Source organism: Argopecten irradians, chromosome 16 (genome assembly GCF_041381155.1).
Source record: "Argopecten irradians isolate NY chromosome 16, Ai_NY, whole genome shotgun sequence".
Taxonomy (NCBI): domain Eukaryota; kingdom Metazoa; phylum Mollusca; class Bivalvia; order Pectinida; family Pectinidae; genus Argopecten; species Argopecten irradians.
Window position 1 is genome coordinate 16,763,257 of NC_091149.1, and position 18,861 is coordinate 16,782,117.

General features: G+C 34.2%; 1 protein-coding gene across 7 annotated transcripts; it reads left to right on the plus strand.

The window, feature by feature from the left end:
- Positions 1 to 682: 682 nt before the first annotated feature.
- Positions 683 to 18,336, plus strand: LOC138310484 (uncharacterized). 7 transcript variants are annotated; one of them, XM_069251713.1, is made up of 3 exons: positions 1,704 to 2,001; positions 6,957 to 6,983; positions 17,360 to 18,336. In XM_069251713.1, the coding sequence occupies exons 2-3, from the start codon at positions 6,964 to 6,966 to the stop codon at positions 18,186 to 18,188; spliced, it is 849 nt and encodes a 282-aa protein (XP_069107814.1). In that variant the 5' UTR covers positions 1,704 to 2,001; positions 6,957 to 6,963; the 3' UTR covers positions 18,189 to 18,336. The 7 variants fall into 7 exon arrangements, with proteins under 7 accessions (XP_069107819.1, XP_069107820.1, XP_069107814.1 ...); XM_069251715.1 differs by lacking the exon at positions 1,704 to 2,001 and adding an exon at positions 2,404 to 2,493; XM_069251718.1 differs by lacking the exons at positions 1,704 to 2,001; positions 6,957 to 6,983 and adding an exon at positions 683 to 903.
- The last annotated feature ends 525 nt before the right edge of the window (positions 18,337 to 18,861 follow it).

Consider the following 18,861-nt stretch of genomic DNA (forward strand, 5'->3'; position numbering starts at 1 on the left):
TCGCGGGGATAAGATCTCGTCGTGGTATAGTTACTGCCTTCTTATTCGCGGGGATAAGATCTCGTCCGCGGGGATAAGATCTCGTCGTGGTATAGTTGCTGCCTTCTTATTCGCGGGGATAAGATCTCGTCGCGGTAAAGTTGCCTTCTTATTCACGGGGATAAGATTTCGTCGCGGTATAGTTGCCTTCTTATTCACGGGGATAAGATCTCGTCGCGGTAAAGTTGCCTTCTTATTCACGGGGATAAGATCTCGTCGCGGTATAGTTACTGCCTTCTTATTCGCGGGGATAAGATCTCGTCGCGGTCAAGTTTACTTTCGCGAAATTATTTATGTGCGAATAAAATGGAAAGATTGACAAGTAAGATAATCTGTGTATCATATTAATCTTAGAAATCGGCAAATGCTCGAATATTTTCCCCACGAAAAAGTATACAAAAGGGCATCGCGAAATGTTCTCATCGCGAATAAAACAGCCATTAAATACAGTTGTTTTTCACAAGAAGATTGTTTAGCCTACTTGACCCACAGGGACTAGTAATGTAGATTGTGAGAAAGTCTGCTGTGCATATACACATGTATACACAATATACTTCCTCACAATGTACGTTACGAGTCCCTGTGACGCTGTATGAAGGTCATTCATTTGAACTATCTTAAAACTTAGTGCTAGCAGACTTTCATGGATGCAATTCATTACCATGGACTTGACGGTCATTGGTCGTTTGAACGATGAACTTACGAACACCGACAGACGACACACGATGACTACTCTTCGGATCAGATGACAGTAGGAAAATAATCATACTTTTTTTTCTGAAAATTTATGGCAGACGGAGTTATAGACCTTGGCATAGAGCCAAAAGCCTGTGATATTACAAATATATTAAAGCGACGAAAATGGTAAGTTATTATAATCATACCGAAATTTGTCTATAACGGATCCAGCTTTGTATGGAAAACAACCATTGATATTACTTCCTTAATCATGGCATCTGGTATGTAGTACCTGTAACTTCCTGTGCAACATACATTTTGTAATTTACAATTTATGCTCAAATAATATATTCAACATAAAGACTTTATTTTACATTTGGCTAGATATTTACTTGTCAGGGCAAAAGACATTAAATTGGCATGTATTGTTGTCTGGCTGTGTTCTCAGGTAAATTAAAGGTCCAATAAATTCGTTGGATGTTCACAGAGAGAAGGTATAATTTAAACTTTCGACAACTAGAACAGTTAACTTAGCCAGATTTATACCTGAGTTAGTTTACGAAGATTCCGTTAAATTGAGGGTAAAAAAACACAAATAATGAGGCAGTGGCAAAAGAAAATATCTAGAGTATTATAAATTATCTCTTAAAAAATTACAATTCCGGATTTAACTAAGTAAAGTACATTGCCTGGCCAATATGTCAAGCTGTCGTGTTTGAGAACACACCTCACCAGGTGTGTAATTAAAAGTCTTTCAAATGTTCCTTTTCAATCGTCCCGAGAAGAGACGTTTAAATCAGTACCTTCATTTGTTAATATACAGGCATTTATATACATATATATGACAGTCAAACAGCCCCTAATCCTTCCTTCGGGCACTCAAAGCGTCGTAATCGTCAATGGCAACGATGTGTAGTTGTTGAAAGCGAGACGGGTCGGGAAATCCGGGTACAGGTGTGTGTGTATATCTGCTAGTTTCGCTATATATATACTTACTTATTTGTGTGTATACGACTCTGAACTATAGAGAAAGATCTAAACTGAAAACACACTGTGATTTTCCACGCTCGACTGAGATTTTATAATATATATATATACGTGTAAAGCTTTTTACGGTGTTAAGAGCAGTTGATGATATAATTACACAAGGTTTTCGGTAGCCGAATATCTTCTGGGATATTTCAGCGTTGTCTATTTTGTTTCGTGATTTTGTTAGACAGTGATGTGTACCTGACGATCTTAAAATGAAATCCTAAGCGCTGAGGAGATTACCCCTAGATACAGGTGAGTAGTGATTGTGATCTGATAAAGTTTGAATCTATTCTTATTTACACACGAGTTATATAGATAAAGTTGGACAGACAACGGTACACAGACATATATATATACATGTACCGTCCAACTTCGCACAGCCTCAAACGTCATCCTCGGTACTCCAGGAGTTGCTTTCACTGTCGAGGATATAACGACAGTGCTGGTAACCCCTGGAGTATCGAGGATGTATCAAATGTATAACTAGTGCATATGTACGTACGGGCACGTGTATGCTATATTTCTTTCCCTCTTTATTCAATTTTTTCTAATGTTACCAAAGGAACCATCTATACCTGCCATATCTGATATCGCACAAGAACCTTCAATTTTGCTTTGGAATATTCCAGGGGTGGATATAACTATAGTGATAGTAACCCCTGGAGTATCAAGGATGTATACGTACATTCCAGGATCTACAACTCTTTGAGATGTAATATAAGAGAGTTCCAATCTCGCAACTCAGTGAATATTGAAATGATGCATGTACCCTAGGCTAACGAAAATAATTACTTCATTTCACGAATGAATCGGTCACTTACTAAATCATTACAGAATCGTATGATGCATTGACCAATTATTCGCAGAACTAAGCATTTATTTAATGACAACTTATCGCACAATACTTGTACGAGTAAGTAAAGATACATGAAATCAAAATAGTACAAAATGTATACATATTTTCCCTAGCTGTCCTGATTTTATTCTCATACTTGTAGTACATGTATGTTCTTCTTTCGTTTGAAAAGATTAGTTGTTTCAATTCCCAGCTGTCCTGATTTTAATCTTCTTTTTTTGTATCTCTTTTTCAATTGAAAAAAAAACAGTTGGTTCAAGCCACCAAAAGAATAAACAGCAGCAATAGCATGTTATACCGGAATAATTGGTTTACGTTGCAACGTCAGATTTCATTTTTACGTTCAGACAAATTAATTAAAAAAAAATATGCTCAGTTTACATCATCCGCGATACACTAGAGTTTACTATCACTGTTGTTATACCCACGTGGCGACTGTGATAGTTACTTATCTCCTGGAGTATCGAGGATGTGTTTACACGTCAATATTTTATACAAATAAAAGTATTTTTCTAGTCAACAACATACATATTTTATACAAATAAAAGTATGTGTGCTAGTCAACAACATAAAGAATACATCCGTTTACCACCAACATCAAACCACAGATATTTGAACGCGGAATTGAAGCTACCATATTTGCATCTAAAAAATATAAGACTTCCTTTTTGTTGTTAAATGTTTTACAATTGTTATTTTATGCCTTATGTTATACATTTTCCTATATATCTGAGGAAACCAAATAAACTTTAGATTTCTTTTAAGTAAATATGTACATTGTACTGAATTTCACCCCGTGCCATTCCCAATTTTCTTCAGACCCATGCATGCTGTATGGTTTGTGTGTGAGCGTCAAGCGTAAAGATTAACTACTAGTAACTTCACAGGTAAAATTTCTCTGTAACATATACCTGTACGGATTTTACCTGCTTTTCACAGCACGTACATGTATTTGTTTCTTCTGTCGTAACATTACATTTAAAAAATCGGTAGAATTATAGTCGAATAGTGTAACATGACTCCATCAACACAGGTAAAGTACAGGAGATATTTTAAAATAACTTAACCACAAAATCGAGATGATTGTACTCATAGGATTCTTAAGTTATATGTGTCATAATTTTCATATTCGCCAAAGTTACAGACATTTTGAGAATAAATACAATAATTACAATGTATAGGTTTTAATATTTCATATTGAACATGTAGAAGTTCAAAATAAATCACGCGTCTACATACGATCAAACTATGAGGTCAACTTGTACAATTGTATTTCACGTTATTGCGGTGTTATTAGTACATATGCAGTTGTAAAATGACTACTTCAGACATGTTGTCGTCTAAATATGCATAATGCATTAATTATGTGTTGTAATATAATCAATGTTTAAAAGACGTTATACATGTTCGGGGTTTTGTGTTCATTTGAATGATTTTCACAGTTTCATTCATCTAGCCTCAATGGATTACTGAAGAAAAAAAATACCATGTCTAAATATTCGTCCAGTTAAGACAAATATAACACTCATTTTCGTTAGTGTTATACATAGAGAATATGGTTTTGTGCACCCTCTATATTCCAAGGGTTACTATCACTGTCGCAACTGTCGTGGATATATGGACATTGTAAGTAACCCCTGGAATATCGTGGATGGGTTTTGTACAACCGATTTCCTATTGATTCTATCACTTGGAGTTAGATCTGTTCAGTTCATTTTATTTTATTTTATCTATTTATTGATTTTTATTCATTATTCATTTTTATTTATTTATTCATTATATTTCATCTTTGTCATATAGTGATTCAATGTTTTAGATATAACATCGATTGCAATTCGGCGGAATTCGGCTTATTGTATAAAACAGTTTTTAATATGAACGTATGAGTATATAATAAAGAAGTAAGCTAGGTTATGAAAAACACACAATGAGTATCTCTTATGAGTTCGACAGGCTATACGATAGCACCTCCACGGAATAGAGATTTTAGTAAACACCCCATAATACAACTAATTAAGTATTTGAAAACTGCTTACGCACGTAACGCCATACTTTTCGGAGAAAACGACGTAACTTGCGTTCACAAAATAATGACGTAACAATCGATACATACACCTATCCGCAAGGGAGCTAACTCTGTAATATGCAAAGACGGAATAACATGAACATCAATGATAATTTGCTCGAAGACTTTCTTACGGAAAATGGTAAGACCATTTGAGAATGTCACGAGTTTATAAGTAATGATATACATGTAAATCAAATAGATTTTGTCCATGGAGATGATACTCTTTACTACCATGTACATCAAATAGAATTTTTGCTTCCAACGCAAAATGGTCCGGCCATTTGAGAATTTCATGAGTTCAATAGTAATGATAATGCTATACATGTACATGAAATAGTTTTTACCCTGAAGACTTCCAACAAAATTTAGTGGACATTTGAGAAGTATTGAGTAAGATCGTGTGTGACATTTAGACACGAAATTGAGAATTCTCTTAGACAGGTTCAAACGAAAATCCATAAGGCCATCCAAGCACTTTATACATGTATTTATATTATGTATGTGTAAGTTTCCCTGCCGGATCTTCTCTAGTACTCCCAATCGTCGATATTAATTGACTATCGAGAATAGGACCAAAGTACAATATTGTGCCTTCTCGAGACGTCCACAAAAGTAATTGATCTTCAAATGTTTAAACAACGGTCACGTATTGATATAGACTTGTAGTTTCTTGTTCACAAATACAAACAAATCTAACGACTACACACAGCTTGTTTTCTATACCCGAGTAGTCATATATATTTTTTGTATGTATAATGGATCTTGGTTAAATTTTATTATCCTTATCATATGACGAATTCATACCTAATGTTAATTTTCAACTCATTCAACTAAAGTGTAGCGTTTGGACATGGAATCGGACGTTATAATCATTGATGCATAAATTTCAGTATTTTTGTAATATATGTAGAATTAATTAGATTGTTTTATCATGTAAAAGTACTTTCTAATATATATAATTTTCTTCCCAAAGCCAAAAAACGAGCATTTTAATAAATAATTAAATTTATCACCAATATCAGTGGTATCACAATAGACACGAATTTTATTGTGAAAAGTCATATTTTTCAATCTATTCCGGTTATGGGTACTTGCAGTAAAATAGTTTTAAAGGGTTATCAATGGCAGTAAAATAGTTCAATGAGTTGAATTACTGGCAGCAAAATAGTTCTAATGGGTTATTACTGCCAGTAAAATAGTTCTATGGGTTATTACTGCCAGTAAAATAGTTCTATGGGTTATTACTGCCAGTAAAATAGTTCTAATGGGTTATTACTGCCAGTAAAATAGTTCTATGAGTTGAATTACTGCCAGTAAAATAGTTCTATGGGTTGAATTACTGCCAGTAAAATAGTTCTATGGGTTATTACTGCCAGTAAAATAGTTCTATGGGTTATTACTGCCAGTAAAATAGTTCTAATGGGTTATTACTGCCAGTAAAATAGTTCTATGAGTTGAATTACTGCCAGTAAAATAGTTCTATGGGTTGAATTACTGGCAGTAAAATAGTTCTATGGGTTGAATTACTGGCAGTAAAATAGTTCCATGGGTTGAATTACTGGCAGTAAAATAGTTCTATGGGTTGAATTACTGGCAGTAAAATAGTTCCTTGGTTTGAATTACTGGCAGTAAAATAGTTCTTTGGTTTGAATTACTGGCAGTAAAACAGTTCTTTGGTTTGAATTACTGGCAGTAAAATAGTTCTTTGGTTTGAATTACTGGCAGTAAAATAGTTCTTTGGTTTGAATTACTGGCAGTAAAACAGTTTTTGGTTTGAATTACTGGCAGTAAAATAGTTCTTTGGTTTGAATTACTGGCAGTAAAATAGTTCTTTGGTTTGAATTACTGGCAGTAAAATAGTTCTTTGGTTTGAATTACTGGCAGTAAAATAGTTCTTTGGTTTGAATTACTGGCAGTAAAATAGTTTTTTGGTTTGAATTACTAGCAGTAAAGTAGTTCTTTGGTTTGAATTACTGGCAGTAAAATAGTTTTTTGGTTTGAATTACTGGCAGTAAAATAGTACTTTGGTTTGAATTACTGGCAGTAAAATAGTTCTTTGGTTTGAATTACTGGCAGTAAAATAGTTCTTATCAGTTATTACTATGTTAACTTTCGCACAAAGTATTTGAATTAAAAACCGTCAGATATTGTCCTGTTTGCAAAATCGGTGATGTACTTGAAAAAAGTTGGAAGCGATTCTAATAGGTCATTAATGGCAGTAAAATAGTTCCAATGGGTCATTAAAGTATGTTCTTAGATTAACGAACCTGTGTCTTATTTCAGTGGCGCTATGTTCCAAGATAGGACGAGGTAAGGTTATCTGAAGTCAATACATTTACCGATTTAATTAATCTAATCCTTACATTTATCGAATTAATTAATCTAATTCCATTAACAAACACGTGTGACCTTCCTCAGCCACAAAATTTACCGCAAAATAATTATAGATCGGTGCTTGAATTACGGAATTTCTTCTCATGTGGGTTGATGCAAGTTTGAAAATGTACCCCCTCCCCTCGCCCTTCTCTCCTTCCCTTCACAAATTTCGTCTTTTTCCACTGTGTGTGTGTGTGAATGTTTTTTAAATATATATATATATATATAATTTACAGACATTTTACAACAATAATGTAGTAGCTCTGTGGTTTAGTTTTCATATTTGATGGATCATTTAATTTATGTCATATGAAAACATTCCTTAACTTTAAGGAAATTTCTTACTTTAAATTCCCCATATGAAAGCATAACGGAAATTAAGGAAAACATCTAATTAATATCAAAAGAATTATGGTGTCTCTGCCCGTATCCCACAGGTTTTTCCATGGGGACTCCAGTTTCTTCTATCCTATATTACATGTATATTTCATTCACGCGTTTAAATCCGGGCCAGCAACCATTATATTTTTAAGTTAAATAATTGGACACTCAAAACCATTTCAGGAATAATGAGGAATGTATATTCAAACAAAACTAACAAACGAGGCGTGTTCCGGATAACATGTGTACCATTAAATTGTTATGACGTCACAATGTGAACTTTGTTTTCGGATAAAGTAATCTGTAAAAATATTTACGCTGACCAGCAATTTAAAATTTAGCAAACTAATACACGTTAGCTTAAAATAAGCCGCACAAAACTACTTGCTATTTGGATTTAAGGAGATTAATTATAATTAAGAGATCAATTCGTTAATTATTAGGCTAATCTTTCCACTGTTAATCAGTAAGATTAAGTGGATTATCGGCTGACTACTCATAGACGCCATATGTTTTAAACTATAATCATAAAACTGATCAATCATTAATTTCAATTACATATGTAGTGGAAATGAAATGAATATTGTTATTGGTGATATATATGTAATTTTTTTTCTCATTCTGGCATATCTTTATTCAAGGAAGTCATCAGATATACGCGGAGAACGACAGAACGAATTATTTTTCTCTTTTAAGGAGTGAGTTTCTGTGAGAAGTTTAACATCCATATGTTTAGCCCGAGAGACTCTGGCCCTGACACCAGACTTAGACATTGTGACAGATATCTATCTGTCATAATGTCTAAGTCTGGTGTCAGGGCCAGAGTATCTCGGGCTACACCAGGCCTCTATCTGTCATAATGTCTAAGTCTGGTGTCAGGGCCAGAGTATCTCGGGCTACACCAGATATCTATCTGTCATAATGTCTAAGTCTGGTGTCAGGGCCAGAGTATCTCGGGCTACACCAGATATCTATCTGTCATAATGTCTAAGTCTGGTGTCAGGGCCAGAGTATCTCGGGCTACCATATGGTTAAAACGCTAAAAGGCCCTCTAACTTATCGAAACAAAAATTTAAAGATGCTCCACTGCCGACAGGGCATAATTGATGTTCATCATTTGAACAATAATTGGCGTTTAATCGTGTATGTTTAAGTCTAATTAACACAAAAAATAATATAAAATAATTTATTTTGCTTTTTGTGCGTGAGCAATCAGTATTTCATTCTATATAAGATATAGTGGCACCGAATATTTTCGGGATGCAATTTATTATTTTTCATAGTTTTAACTTAAAGTAAAATTAGAAGTTCAGACTTTTCAATGGTGGTAAGGGTGTAAAGTAAGCAACTTTTGTAACTGGAGTAAAATACTAAATCCTCCGTTGTTGTTTTTGATAGTGAAAAAATACTGTTTGTCAGCGGTGGAGCATCTTTAAGTTTCTGAAAAACAACAACAACAGAAGGAAATGTATATGCACGGCCTAAGATGAGGTTACAACAATAAATGCAATAGTGAAGATTAATTTTGCTGTGTTGCCGTCTGGCGCATTCAGTAATAGTAAAATAACACGCAGTGATTGGGACGAAGGCGGCAAAATTAAGACGACCCGCAGTATGAAAATTATAATTTAATTAATTTTAATTAAATTGTTCAAAAGGCGATGATAAGTATAGTATTATTGTATATTCATATATTGGCACAAGTTTGAACAATAGTCTTATGGACATCCTCATTATGTCACGAAGGTCTTCTGACACTATAGTGGGTCAATAATTATATAAACTGTAACTAATTCTCAGATCCATGTGGTCATGAGTGCATGATATTTAAACATACTTCCCGCCCGTTTAAATAAAGAATATGTACTGTAATGCAGATTTTCATTTTTGTCAGATCAATATTTCATCATTTCAAAATTTCGAAAAGTCATTATCTGTTCACTGTGTTTTCAAAAATTGAAAACAAATTAGGACCACGTGCATTCCATGGGAAAATGACAGACAATAAAAGAGCACTTCTAGAGTTAGCGAGTGAAAAATTGGCTTATTATCCCAAAGTAGGTTCGGCCCCACACTAAGAATCTCTCTCTTGTGGCCTTGTTATCGTCGTTCTGGTGTAATTATTTTATTCAAATTATACAAGAGACAGTAGAGGTATCTCGTGACTTTTAATCTTACAAACTCAATACGACAAACTACTGTATATAAAGCGATTCCGGACCAATAGTTTCGTTTATTAGAAACATTGTATTGGCACAAAGGACGAACTGCGTCCCACATACATGTAGGATAATCGTTGTTCGTATTGGGGAAGTCATTTTAACTTATAATCCCATAACCTTTGGACTTTCTACCTTGTCCAGAATAATAATAATAATAAAATAGAAGGGTGTACTTAGTTAATGAACAACTTCAATGTTCAATAATTTCTGTTCACAAATTCTTAATTGATAATGTGTAATATCTCATATTCGTAAAGCATTGTTATGTTAAAACACAGGAGGGTCTAAAAATAAGCTACAATTTCATCAAAATTTGACCTTCTCATATTTGCCTAGTTAACACGCCCACTGGTATTTATTTTTCTTCATCTACTTTTATAACAGTGCGTCATATTAATTCATTCATTGATTTATTCATCCATGCATTCATTCATTTATGCATTCATTTATTCATTTATTTATTTATGTATTTATTTATTTATTTATTTATTCATTCATTCATTCATTTATTCATTCGTTTATTCATTAATTCATATTTCATTCATTCTACATTGTCTACTTCTATACATGTATCGATATTAAATATGGACGAAGGGATGGGGATGTTTAGTAAAAAAATCACACACAATAGACATGAGTAATACCACATAATTACTTATCTTTAAAGCAATGTTAACTATTTCAGAAACTTGTTAGTTTTTCAATCCACTCATAAGACCTTGAAACTGATAGATAGCCATAATGTATCGATTTGTAATATGAAAATCGATATATATATATGAATTTTTGCTCGCTTTCTAACACGCCATTGCACCGCAATTAAAATTTTAATTAAATTATTTGGCCTTTTAATTTTGTATAAATTTTAACTTACCGAAGGACAAAGTGTCCCTTACAAGAAAAGCAACAGTGTCAGTTCATTGTAACACTTACTTCTATAACGATTCTTTTTATATTATTTATTTACATTTAATTGAATTTTGCCTCCACCGATTGAGCTTTGAATGTCATATTTAGATTATGTCTGGAATGAAAAACCGACGCCATATTTGTATACATTATATATGAGGTGAACTTTTGACGGGGCTTTTGTGGCGATTAATCAATATACTGTAGCAATATATATACATGTATATATAGTGACTAACTGCTTTTATAAAAACGTCAATTCTTTAGCCTGTCTATGAATAACTTCTAGGCTTGTCAACTTGTACAGTTTAAATGATATAAAATGACGAAAGTTCAACATTTTTAAAACACTTGAAACATTTATATCTAACATCCGTAGGGACTTTAAATGAACCATATTGAATTACATCTCAATCACTTCAAATTTAAAGGTTTGAAATTCATTTAAATTATTCGTATTTATCATGTTAAAAAAAACTTTATTTCTTTAGAGACGTATCCATTACAGAACTTTTAAATGTCTAAAGTTCATGAAGTTCGTGCAAAATTGTGTTCAATTTGATTTTTAAACCCGGTAGTTTTTATGAAGTATCTTTGCCATCAAGAGACGACAGTTTTCAGTATCGTTACAAAAAAACATCATTATCTTTCAAGAGTCAATGGTTTCCATTCTGAGATCTACCAGAGTTACTTCCCTTCGATACTCTCCGTCCGGAATGAAACAAAGAGAAGTAACTCTGGTAAATGAAGGGAAGTAACTCTGGTATGTGAATAAAGGGAAGTAACTCTGCATGGTAGCTGAGAATGATGTCTTTTTTAAGAGACTTAGCAGGGTGATCAAAGTGTTTATAAAAATATAATTTTATTTATCAAAACGACGGGGTGTCACACATCGTTAAGGAACATTCCTTCACTTATGCAATGTTTGGGGAATTATAAGTTAATGTATTCATAAAGTTATACTGTTGATGAAACTATGTCCCGGTCCAAGTGCATTGCCTGGTGCATTTATATAAAAAAAAAATAGCAAAACGCCACAAGTTTTGATATAGAAAAGAAAAAAAAATTAAAGATGCTCCACCGCTGACAAATGGTATTTTTTCACTGTCAAAAACAGGAGCAGACGATTTAGTATTTTTCTTCAGTTACAAAAGTTACTTACTTTACACCATTACCAGCATTAAAAAGTTCAAGCTTCTTATTTTACTTCAAGTTAAAAAATATGAAAAATAATTAATTGCATCCCGAAAAAAATCTGTAGCACTATATCCTATATGGAATAAGTAGGGATTGCGCATGCACCAAAGGCAAAATAAATTCTGTTATATTATTTTTTGTGCTAATTATATAGACATATATATACACGATTAAACACCAAATATTGTTCAAATGATGAATATCATTTATGCTCTGTCGGCGGTGGAGCATTATTAATGAAATAAATATTTAGGTACGCGTTTAAAAATTTATATTGCTTTTTAAAATTGATCACTATCAAAATGGTTTAATAGGTGACGGCGCTTTTCAAATGCGTACATAGCAACCAGTAAACCCTCACAAATAATTAATTTTGTGTATCGCACAGAATAAAAGTAAAAGCAAATAAAATTTCAAACAAAAGTAAATAACACGAAATCAATACCTAACCCCAGAGACATGGCAATGTAATAAAACACATTTACTTCCCAGTCGATTACGACCTATAGGTTACACGTAACCCGCGCGAGATGATCAATAAATTATATATATAACCACGATTGATTTTATGACTGTTGGTATGTTATGCCGCGTAGCGGGGAGATACTTAAGCGTGATAGCGTTTAATACATTGGGTGAGTGTGCGAAATTGATCGGAACAAATTTCCGGATATATTTCACCGTCACATTGTGCAGATCACAAACATCTCGTGCTGATAGAAATAACACGACGACATTCTATTTCAAAAGGTAACTAATTACCTTATCTACGCACAGGGGTTTGACTATTCACACAATATGTATCAGAGTATTACACACATACATATATACATTTGTATATAGATAGAAATATTTATAGAGTCAAAAGCCTGTGATCTTTACCTGGACATGTACATAATGTAAGCGATGGCAAATTTCCGATTAATTTACATGGATTGGCGAATATCTACATACTTTCACTGTGTAATTGTATGGCGTCGATTAATCGTTAGCTACACGAGGTCAGGCTAAGAGAAAGTGGCATTCATTTGTTGTCTGGGGGAACGGAAATTGAAAATTAGGATTCAAGTAAAAAATAATTGGAAGGTAAGTCAAGTTTTGTATGTGCTGTTTCTGTCAGATAATATTGTACAGTAGGGTGGGTACGTATTTTATCTGTGGGACAGAGTGAAGGGATTTTTGGTCTGTCAGATATCGGTTTGGCTGGACAAAGTATCAGTGTTGTGAATGGACCCAGAGAAGTGTCATTCAAGATTTAGGTAAGGTTTATCGATTTTTTTATCTGTTGAGCACAAAATTTAAAAAAAAATAAGTTGAATGTTATCTAACAAAAAATCACTGCTTTCTATACTTTAGTAGTTGATTTCTCACAAAGAATGCCAACATAATTAATGCATATTTAGCAAGAAATTGACATACATCAAATAGATATGAACAATCTTGAAATTTTAACTAGGTCATAGAAAAAGTACAACATTAACTCGTGAAATAGTCTTTTTTCATATGTCATTAGTTTAAGATAACGGGGAGGCGCCTTTCATTGGCTAGAATTTCATTGTGACGTCATAACATGACGTCAGGATTCGTGAACGTCGTGAGCAAAGTCAGTCGAAAAAAAAAAGTTTTTATTTTATGAAGCGATGTATAGGTTATATTCCGATTACTCTATGTTTTGGCGATTTTGATATGAGTCTAATTTTACTACTGTTCATTTTGGACAAATTCCTTCACGTAAATGATGACTATGTACCTTATTGCCAATACGAGAGTCTTGTGATACCATATATATCTAGGGCAAATGGATCTGATAATTAGTTACAGTTTATGTAATTACTGACACACCAGAGTGCCCACAGATCATTTTAGATGTTTTAGAGATCGAGATCAAAAATCGGTAAAACTCATACTATACATAATACTGTATATGACAAAATGGTCTCTGGGCACACTGGTGGGTCTATGATTATATAAACGGTATGTAATTCTCAGATCCCTGTGATCTAGGGTTGTATAGTACCATGTGTGATACAGCAGCTCAGACCAGTCCGTTGTGCACCGCCTCGAGAAACACAGAAAGCGCTATTTGTATACTGGTATGGACCGTCATACCACATAACTCGGATATTGACTTTACTTTACGTCGCCTTAGGTTCTTCCAATAGAGATAAATCACATATAGCTGTTGTTTTCACGTAGTCAGACGATCTTTAACGATTGGTTCCGTCTTAGCGTGGAATCACCCGAGATAATGCGATTAAGGGCTCAGCATGTGTCTTTTGAAAACCATTGAAAAATAAGGCCACGCTATTTGTTTACAGACCTACTTAAAACCCTTTGATCCTCTTATCACTGCAACACAAATATGAAATATTGTAAAAGGCTGTCAACTGATCGACGAATTTAAAATACGTTAGGTCAACAAATCCCGTTGATAAAAAGGTGTGACGCTATTTTAAAGGTACGATCTATTAAAGTTCGTTAGAGACGCTTCACTGGACTGCAATTCGCTTCGCTTCGAGAGATTTGAATGGTCAGTATTTATAAACAAAACAAAACCACGTGCGAAATAGATGAGATAACAGTCTGTCTTTGATGTCTATAAATAAACAAATGAAATACATATCAGGCGATCATTTCTTCAAATGTTTTTAAAAAAAGTTATCATTTCTCTGAAAATCTAACACTTATATATAATGACAGAATCCGTAATTTTTTTTATTTTTTGCGAAACGTGCAACGTGGTAATGTTCATGTATAATGGATATTGAAAGGACGGCTTCGATAGATATCAAGGGTAAATTGGGTGCAAAGGGGTTATATAAACGGTGTGGGAGTCAATAAAAATGTCGCCAACTTCACTCTGCTGGAACGTGTACTGCTCAGAATTATAAACTTTAATCTAATTAAAGGCCCACTACCTTTAAGTTTCCTTAAAAACGACAACAGCATAAGAAAATTATATCTATGGCTAAGTTGAGGTGTCAACAACAAACCAATGGAAGTTTCCCATTTTAATCTATAAAATTCATTTTTGCTGGTTTTTTCCGTCTGACGCAGTGATAATCAACTAACGCGCGGTAATTAGGACGACGTCGCGAAACATAATAAGACCCGCGTTATGAAAATTAATATTTGATCTATTTTAATTAAATTGTTGATAAAGTGATTATACAGTCATGAAGTATCAGCGATAAGCTAATAACTTTTTTGAGTCTACAAAATTCTCTATCTCGTTCTGCATTCCCATTTTAAAAATCAAAAACCGTGTCGGAAAGGTAGTGGACCTTTAGTTTAGTTAGATAATTACAAAAGGTAAATAAATGGTGTTATACAAGTCAATGTCGATTTAAATATAAAGTTTTACCTTATAAAAACAGCATATATCTCCTACAATGTCGCATTAGTCGACAATCACAATGTCTCCGGCAATCTTCAGAAATTTTAGAAATTATTTCCGAAGATTGTCGGAAAGTCCCGTGGTGTCGCAATTGGTCCTTTGAGGATTGACCGATTTTCGCACAGAATTTGTTATTTTGCCGCATGCAGTCCTAGGTAGTGTTGAATGGATTGACTAGAAACAGATACTATCTCGAAGGTTTAAACTGTATAGTTAAGCCCACAAGTTTCAAAAACACAAAATATGTTTAGTGTTAATATCCACAATGAAGAGGTACGCAGCTCAGAAAATGCACGTGGTCGTCATGAAAAGGACGCGCAGGCGTGTTCGATACCGGATGCAGGAGAGTGAATTAATATTTGCCTCTGATTCGAGTGAAGAGTAAGTTATGACATAAGCAATGCTTAATATGATGGTACAAATGCTGAATATGACGGAAGTAATGCTGAATATGATGATACCAATAATGCGTATGACGGAAGCAATGCTGAATATGATAGTAGAAATACTGAATATGGCGATAGAAACGCTGAATATGGCGATAACATTTCTGAATATGATAATACTAATGCTGAATATGACGGTTGCAATGCTGAATATGACGGAAGCAATGCTGAATATGATGGTAGAAATACTGAATATGGCGATAGAAATGCTGAAAATAACGATAGCAATTCTGAATATGACAATACTAATGCTGAATATGAGCTGAATATGACAATACGTATGCTGAATATGACAATACTAATGCTGAATATGACAATACTTATGCTGAATATGACAATACTAATGCTGAATATGACAATAGTTATGCTGAATATGACAATACTTATGCTGAATATGACAATACTTATGTTCAATATGACAATATTAATGCTGAATATGACAATACCTATGCTGAATATGACAATACTTACGCTGAATATGACAACACTAATGCTGAATATGACAATACTTATGTTGAATATGACAATACTTATGCTGAATATGACAATACTAATGCTGAATATGACAATACTTATGTTATGAATATGAATACTATGCTGATATATGACAATAGCTAATGCTGAATATGACATAATGCAATCTTATGCTGAATATGACAATACTTATGCTGAATATGACAATATTATGCTGAATATGACAATACTAATGCTGAATATGACAATACTTATGCTGAATATGACAATACTTATGCTGAATATGACAATACTTAGCTGAATATGACAATACTTATGCTGAATATGACAATACTTATGCTGAATATGACAATACTTATGCTGAATATGACAACACTAATGCTGAATATGACAATACTTATGCTGAATATGACAATACTAATGCTGAATATGACAAAAGCAATGCATAATATGGAGGTACCCAATATGAATGACATTTTCGTCATGATGATAATGTTGTCGGAACTTCCTGCTAACCCTAACCTCTCGAAGTTGTATTGGTGCATTATGACTCCGGTTTCGTGAGATGCTATACCCTAAGTTCCAAGTTTTGTACACGGTAGATTCGCGAAACAAGGCCACCAATGTTCCATTTTATTATGTAGCCTCATTTACATCTAGTATCCAACAGTTCACACTTTCTTAGCTAAGTAAATGTATATTCCATTTAGTATAAAAGTTATCAATATACATTTGTATATACACATGTATACTTAAATAAAAAAAAATGGCATCAGATCATAAGATCATTCTCCTCCCGTGTGTCAGCCAAACGCAAACTATTCATATACCTTGCACATCTCACATTCATAAATAAAAATGTTCATTATATGAATTCCTAACACGTCGTATGTATGTCAAAGTTTACTTTTCTTTGTCACATTCTGACATTTCTGTGATTTTAATATTCGCTTGCTCTGCGGGGATCAGGACAGAACACATTCTTAACCAAAGACATTATTAACAAAAAAATATGTATGCTATTGAGAATGAAAAGAACAATTGTATGGGCAATTTAAGGTAAACCAAAGGCTTTTGATACGAACTGTATGTTGTATTGGGTACTTGTATGTATAACTAGAGAATCAGAAACCTGTGCTTTGACTATATGGGCACCAACGGGTTTTTATTGTCATCAGACACGTACCAGGTCGCTGTGATTGTAATGTCAACCCTTGTTTCCTTTCAGCATAATAGCTACCATTTTCCCCCTAGATAATAGATTTGTAATTTTGTGTTTTTCAGAATCCGCCCAAGGAAGATGAGTTTCATGTACTATAGGCAGAAGGACCCCAAGCCAAAAGCAATACCTGCATACGGTTTCGAGAAAAAGAAGGCTTCGGAAGTTCGAGATATCACAGAACGGTTAAGTCGGCCGACGTATAATCGTCGACTGTCGGCCGACGAGCCCACACATTTGTACAACTTCGACAAAAGTCGGGAAAGTAGTGCGCTGCGGAACCGTACGCCTTCTTCGTGCGGTCGCCGTTCGGCACTTAGTTCGAGCGACCGTCAGCGAAGTGCAACGCGTCGGCTTACAGACCGGGAAATGCAAAGACTTATACGGCGGCTCCAAAGGCCTACCGAAAGTTATGTTATAGCAACGACAGAGCAAATGGACGACCAACAGGATTCCAAACAAGGTCGGATTTCTAGAACGCCAATTGTGGAAGAACAAATAGCAAAAACAGTGAGGCGACTTCGGCGGCCAACAACTGCAACGATGGCGAAGGATATTAACGAATGCCATCTGTGCTTTGAACACGAGAACAAAAAACCGTCGGATCCTCCAGACGCTTTTGATTATGATTATATTATGGATAAGTCTCTCCCTCCGGAAGAACTTGACTACATCGTCAGCCGTATACGTGTGCAAACATGTTCAAGTGCGCATGGGCGTCGTTGTGCGAAGACGCCCGCCACTGCCTATTTCGATGAAGTGAAAGCGCGGGAAAATCTCCCTCTTCTTAGTGGTTTGGCCCGGAGCAAAAACGTGCAAGAAATTACAAACAGACTTCATCCAAAGCCTCGATATCGTTTAGTGCCATCAGCGACACCTATAACTGTTTATTAGCATAATTCATGTTCGACAACTTTATTTAACGTTGAACATTTTGGAAACAGACTGTGAAACCAGGGTACTTTAAGTTTATACTAATACGTCATTGTTAAAATATTGTTTAGATTTACTTTGCTTTATTAAATATTTTCCACTAATGTCAGGTATGAGTTTTTTTTAATTGTTTGAATTAAAGGTAAAGTTCATTATCTAAGTATGACAAAGGAAAGGGAATCTGTGCATTAAACGAAACAGTCTACAATTTATTAATGGAAATGTCAACTCGTTGCATCATAATGTTATTCTGTATTTGTAAATTACAAAGTTATCTGCCATTGGAGGAAGGTTTTGATTGTGACGCCTTGTGTTTGCTAGCATAACGTCATATTTTTGGAGAAACGACGTCGCTCAGAAAAAATGACTTAACAATCGACACCTTCCCGCAAGGGAACTTACTCTGTAATATGCAAAGACGGAATTCTCTGGCGGTCGTAAACACCAAGCCTGAAATCAAATTTGAATTAATCTCAGATATCAAAGCGACGAATACACGTGATTTGTCTATGTAAAACTGTGACGTATTACACATATGAGCTGATATATTTATTAATTAAGCACTTGCTTGATTATATAGTTGCCGTCCTTATTTCTAGTCCAGACTCCTGTAAGTAACAACAAGAGTCATTTA

Excerpts from the sequence above, each read along its gene's own strand:
- LOC138310484 (XM_069251712.1), top strand. The coding sequence starts at position 15,421 with ATGAAGAGGTACGCAGCTCAGAAAATGCACGTGGTCGTCATGAAAAGG. Across the intron at positions 15,537-17,359 it reads GCCTCTGATTCGAGTGAAGA|AATCCGCCCAAGGAAGATGA; the intron begins GTAAGTTATGAC and ends TGTGTTTTTCAG.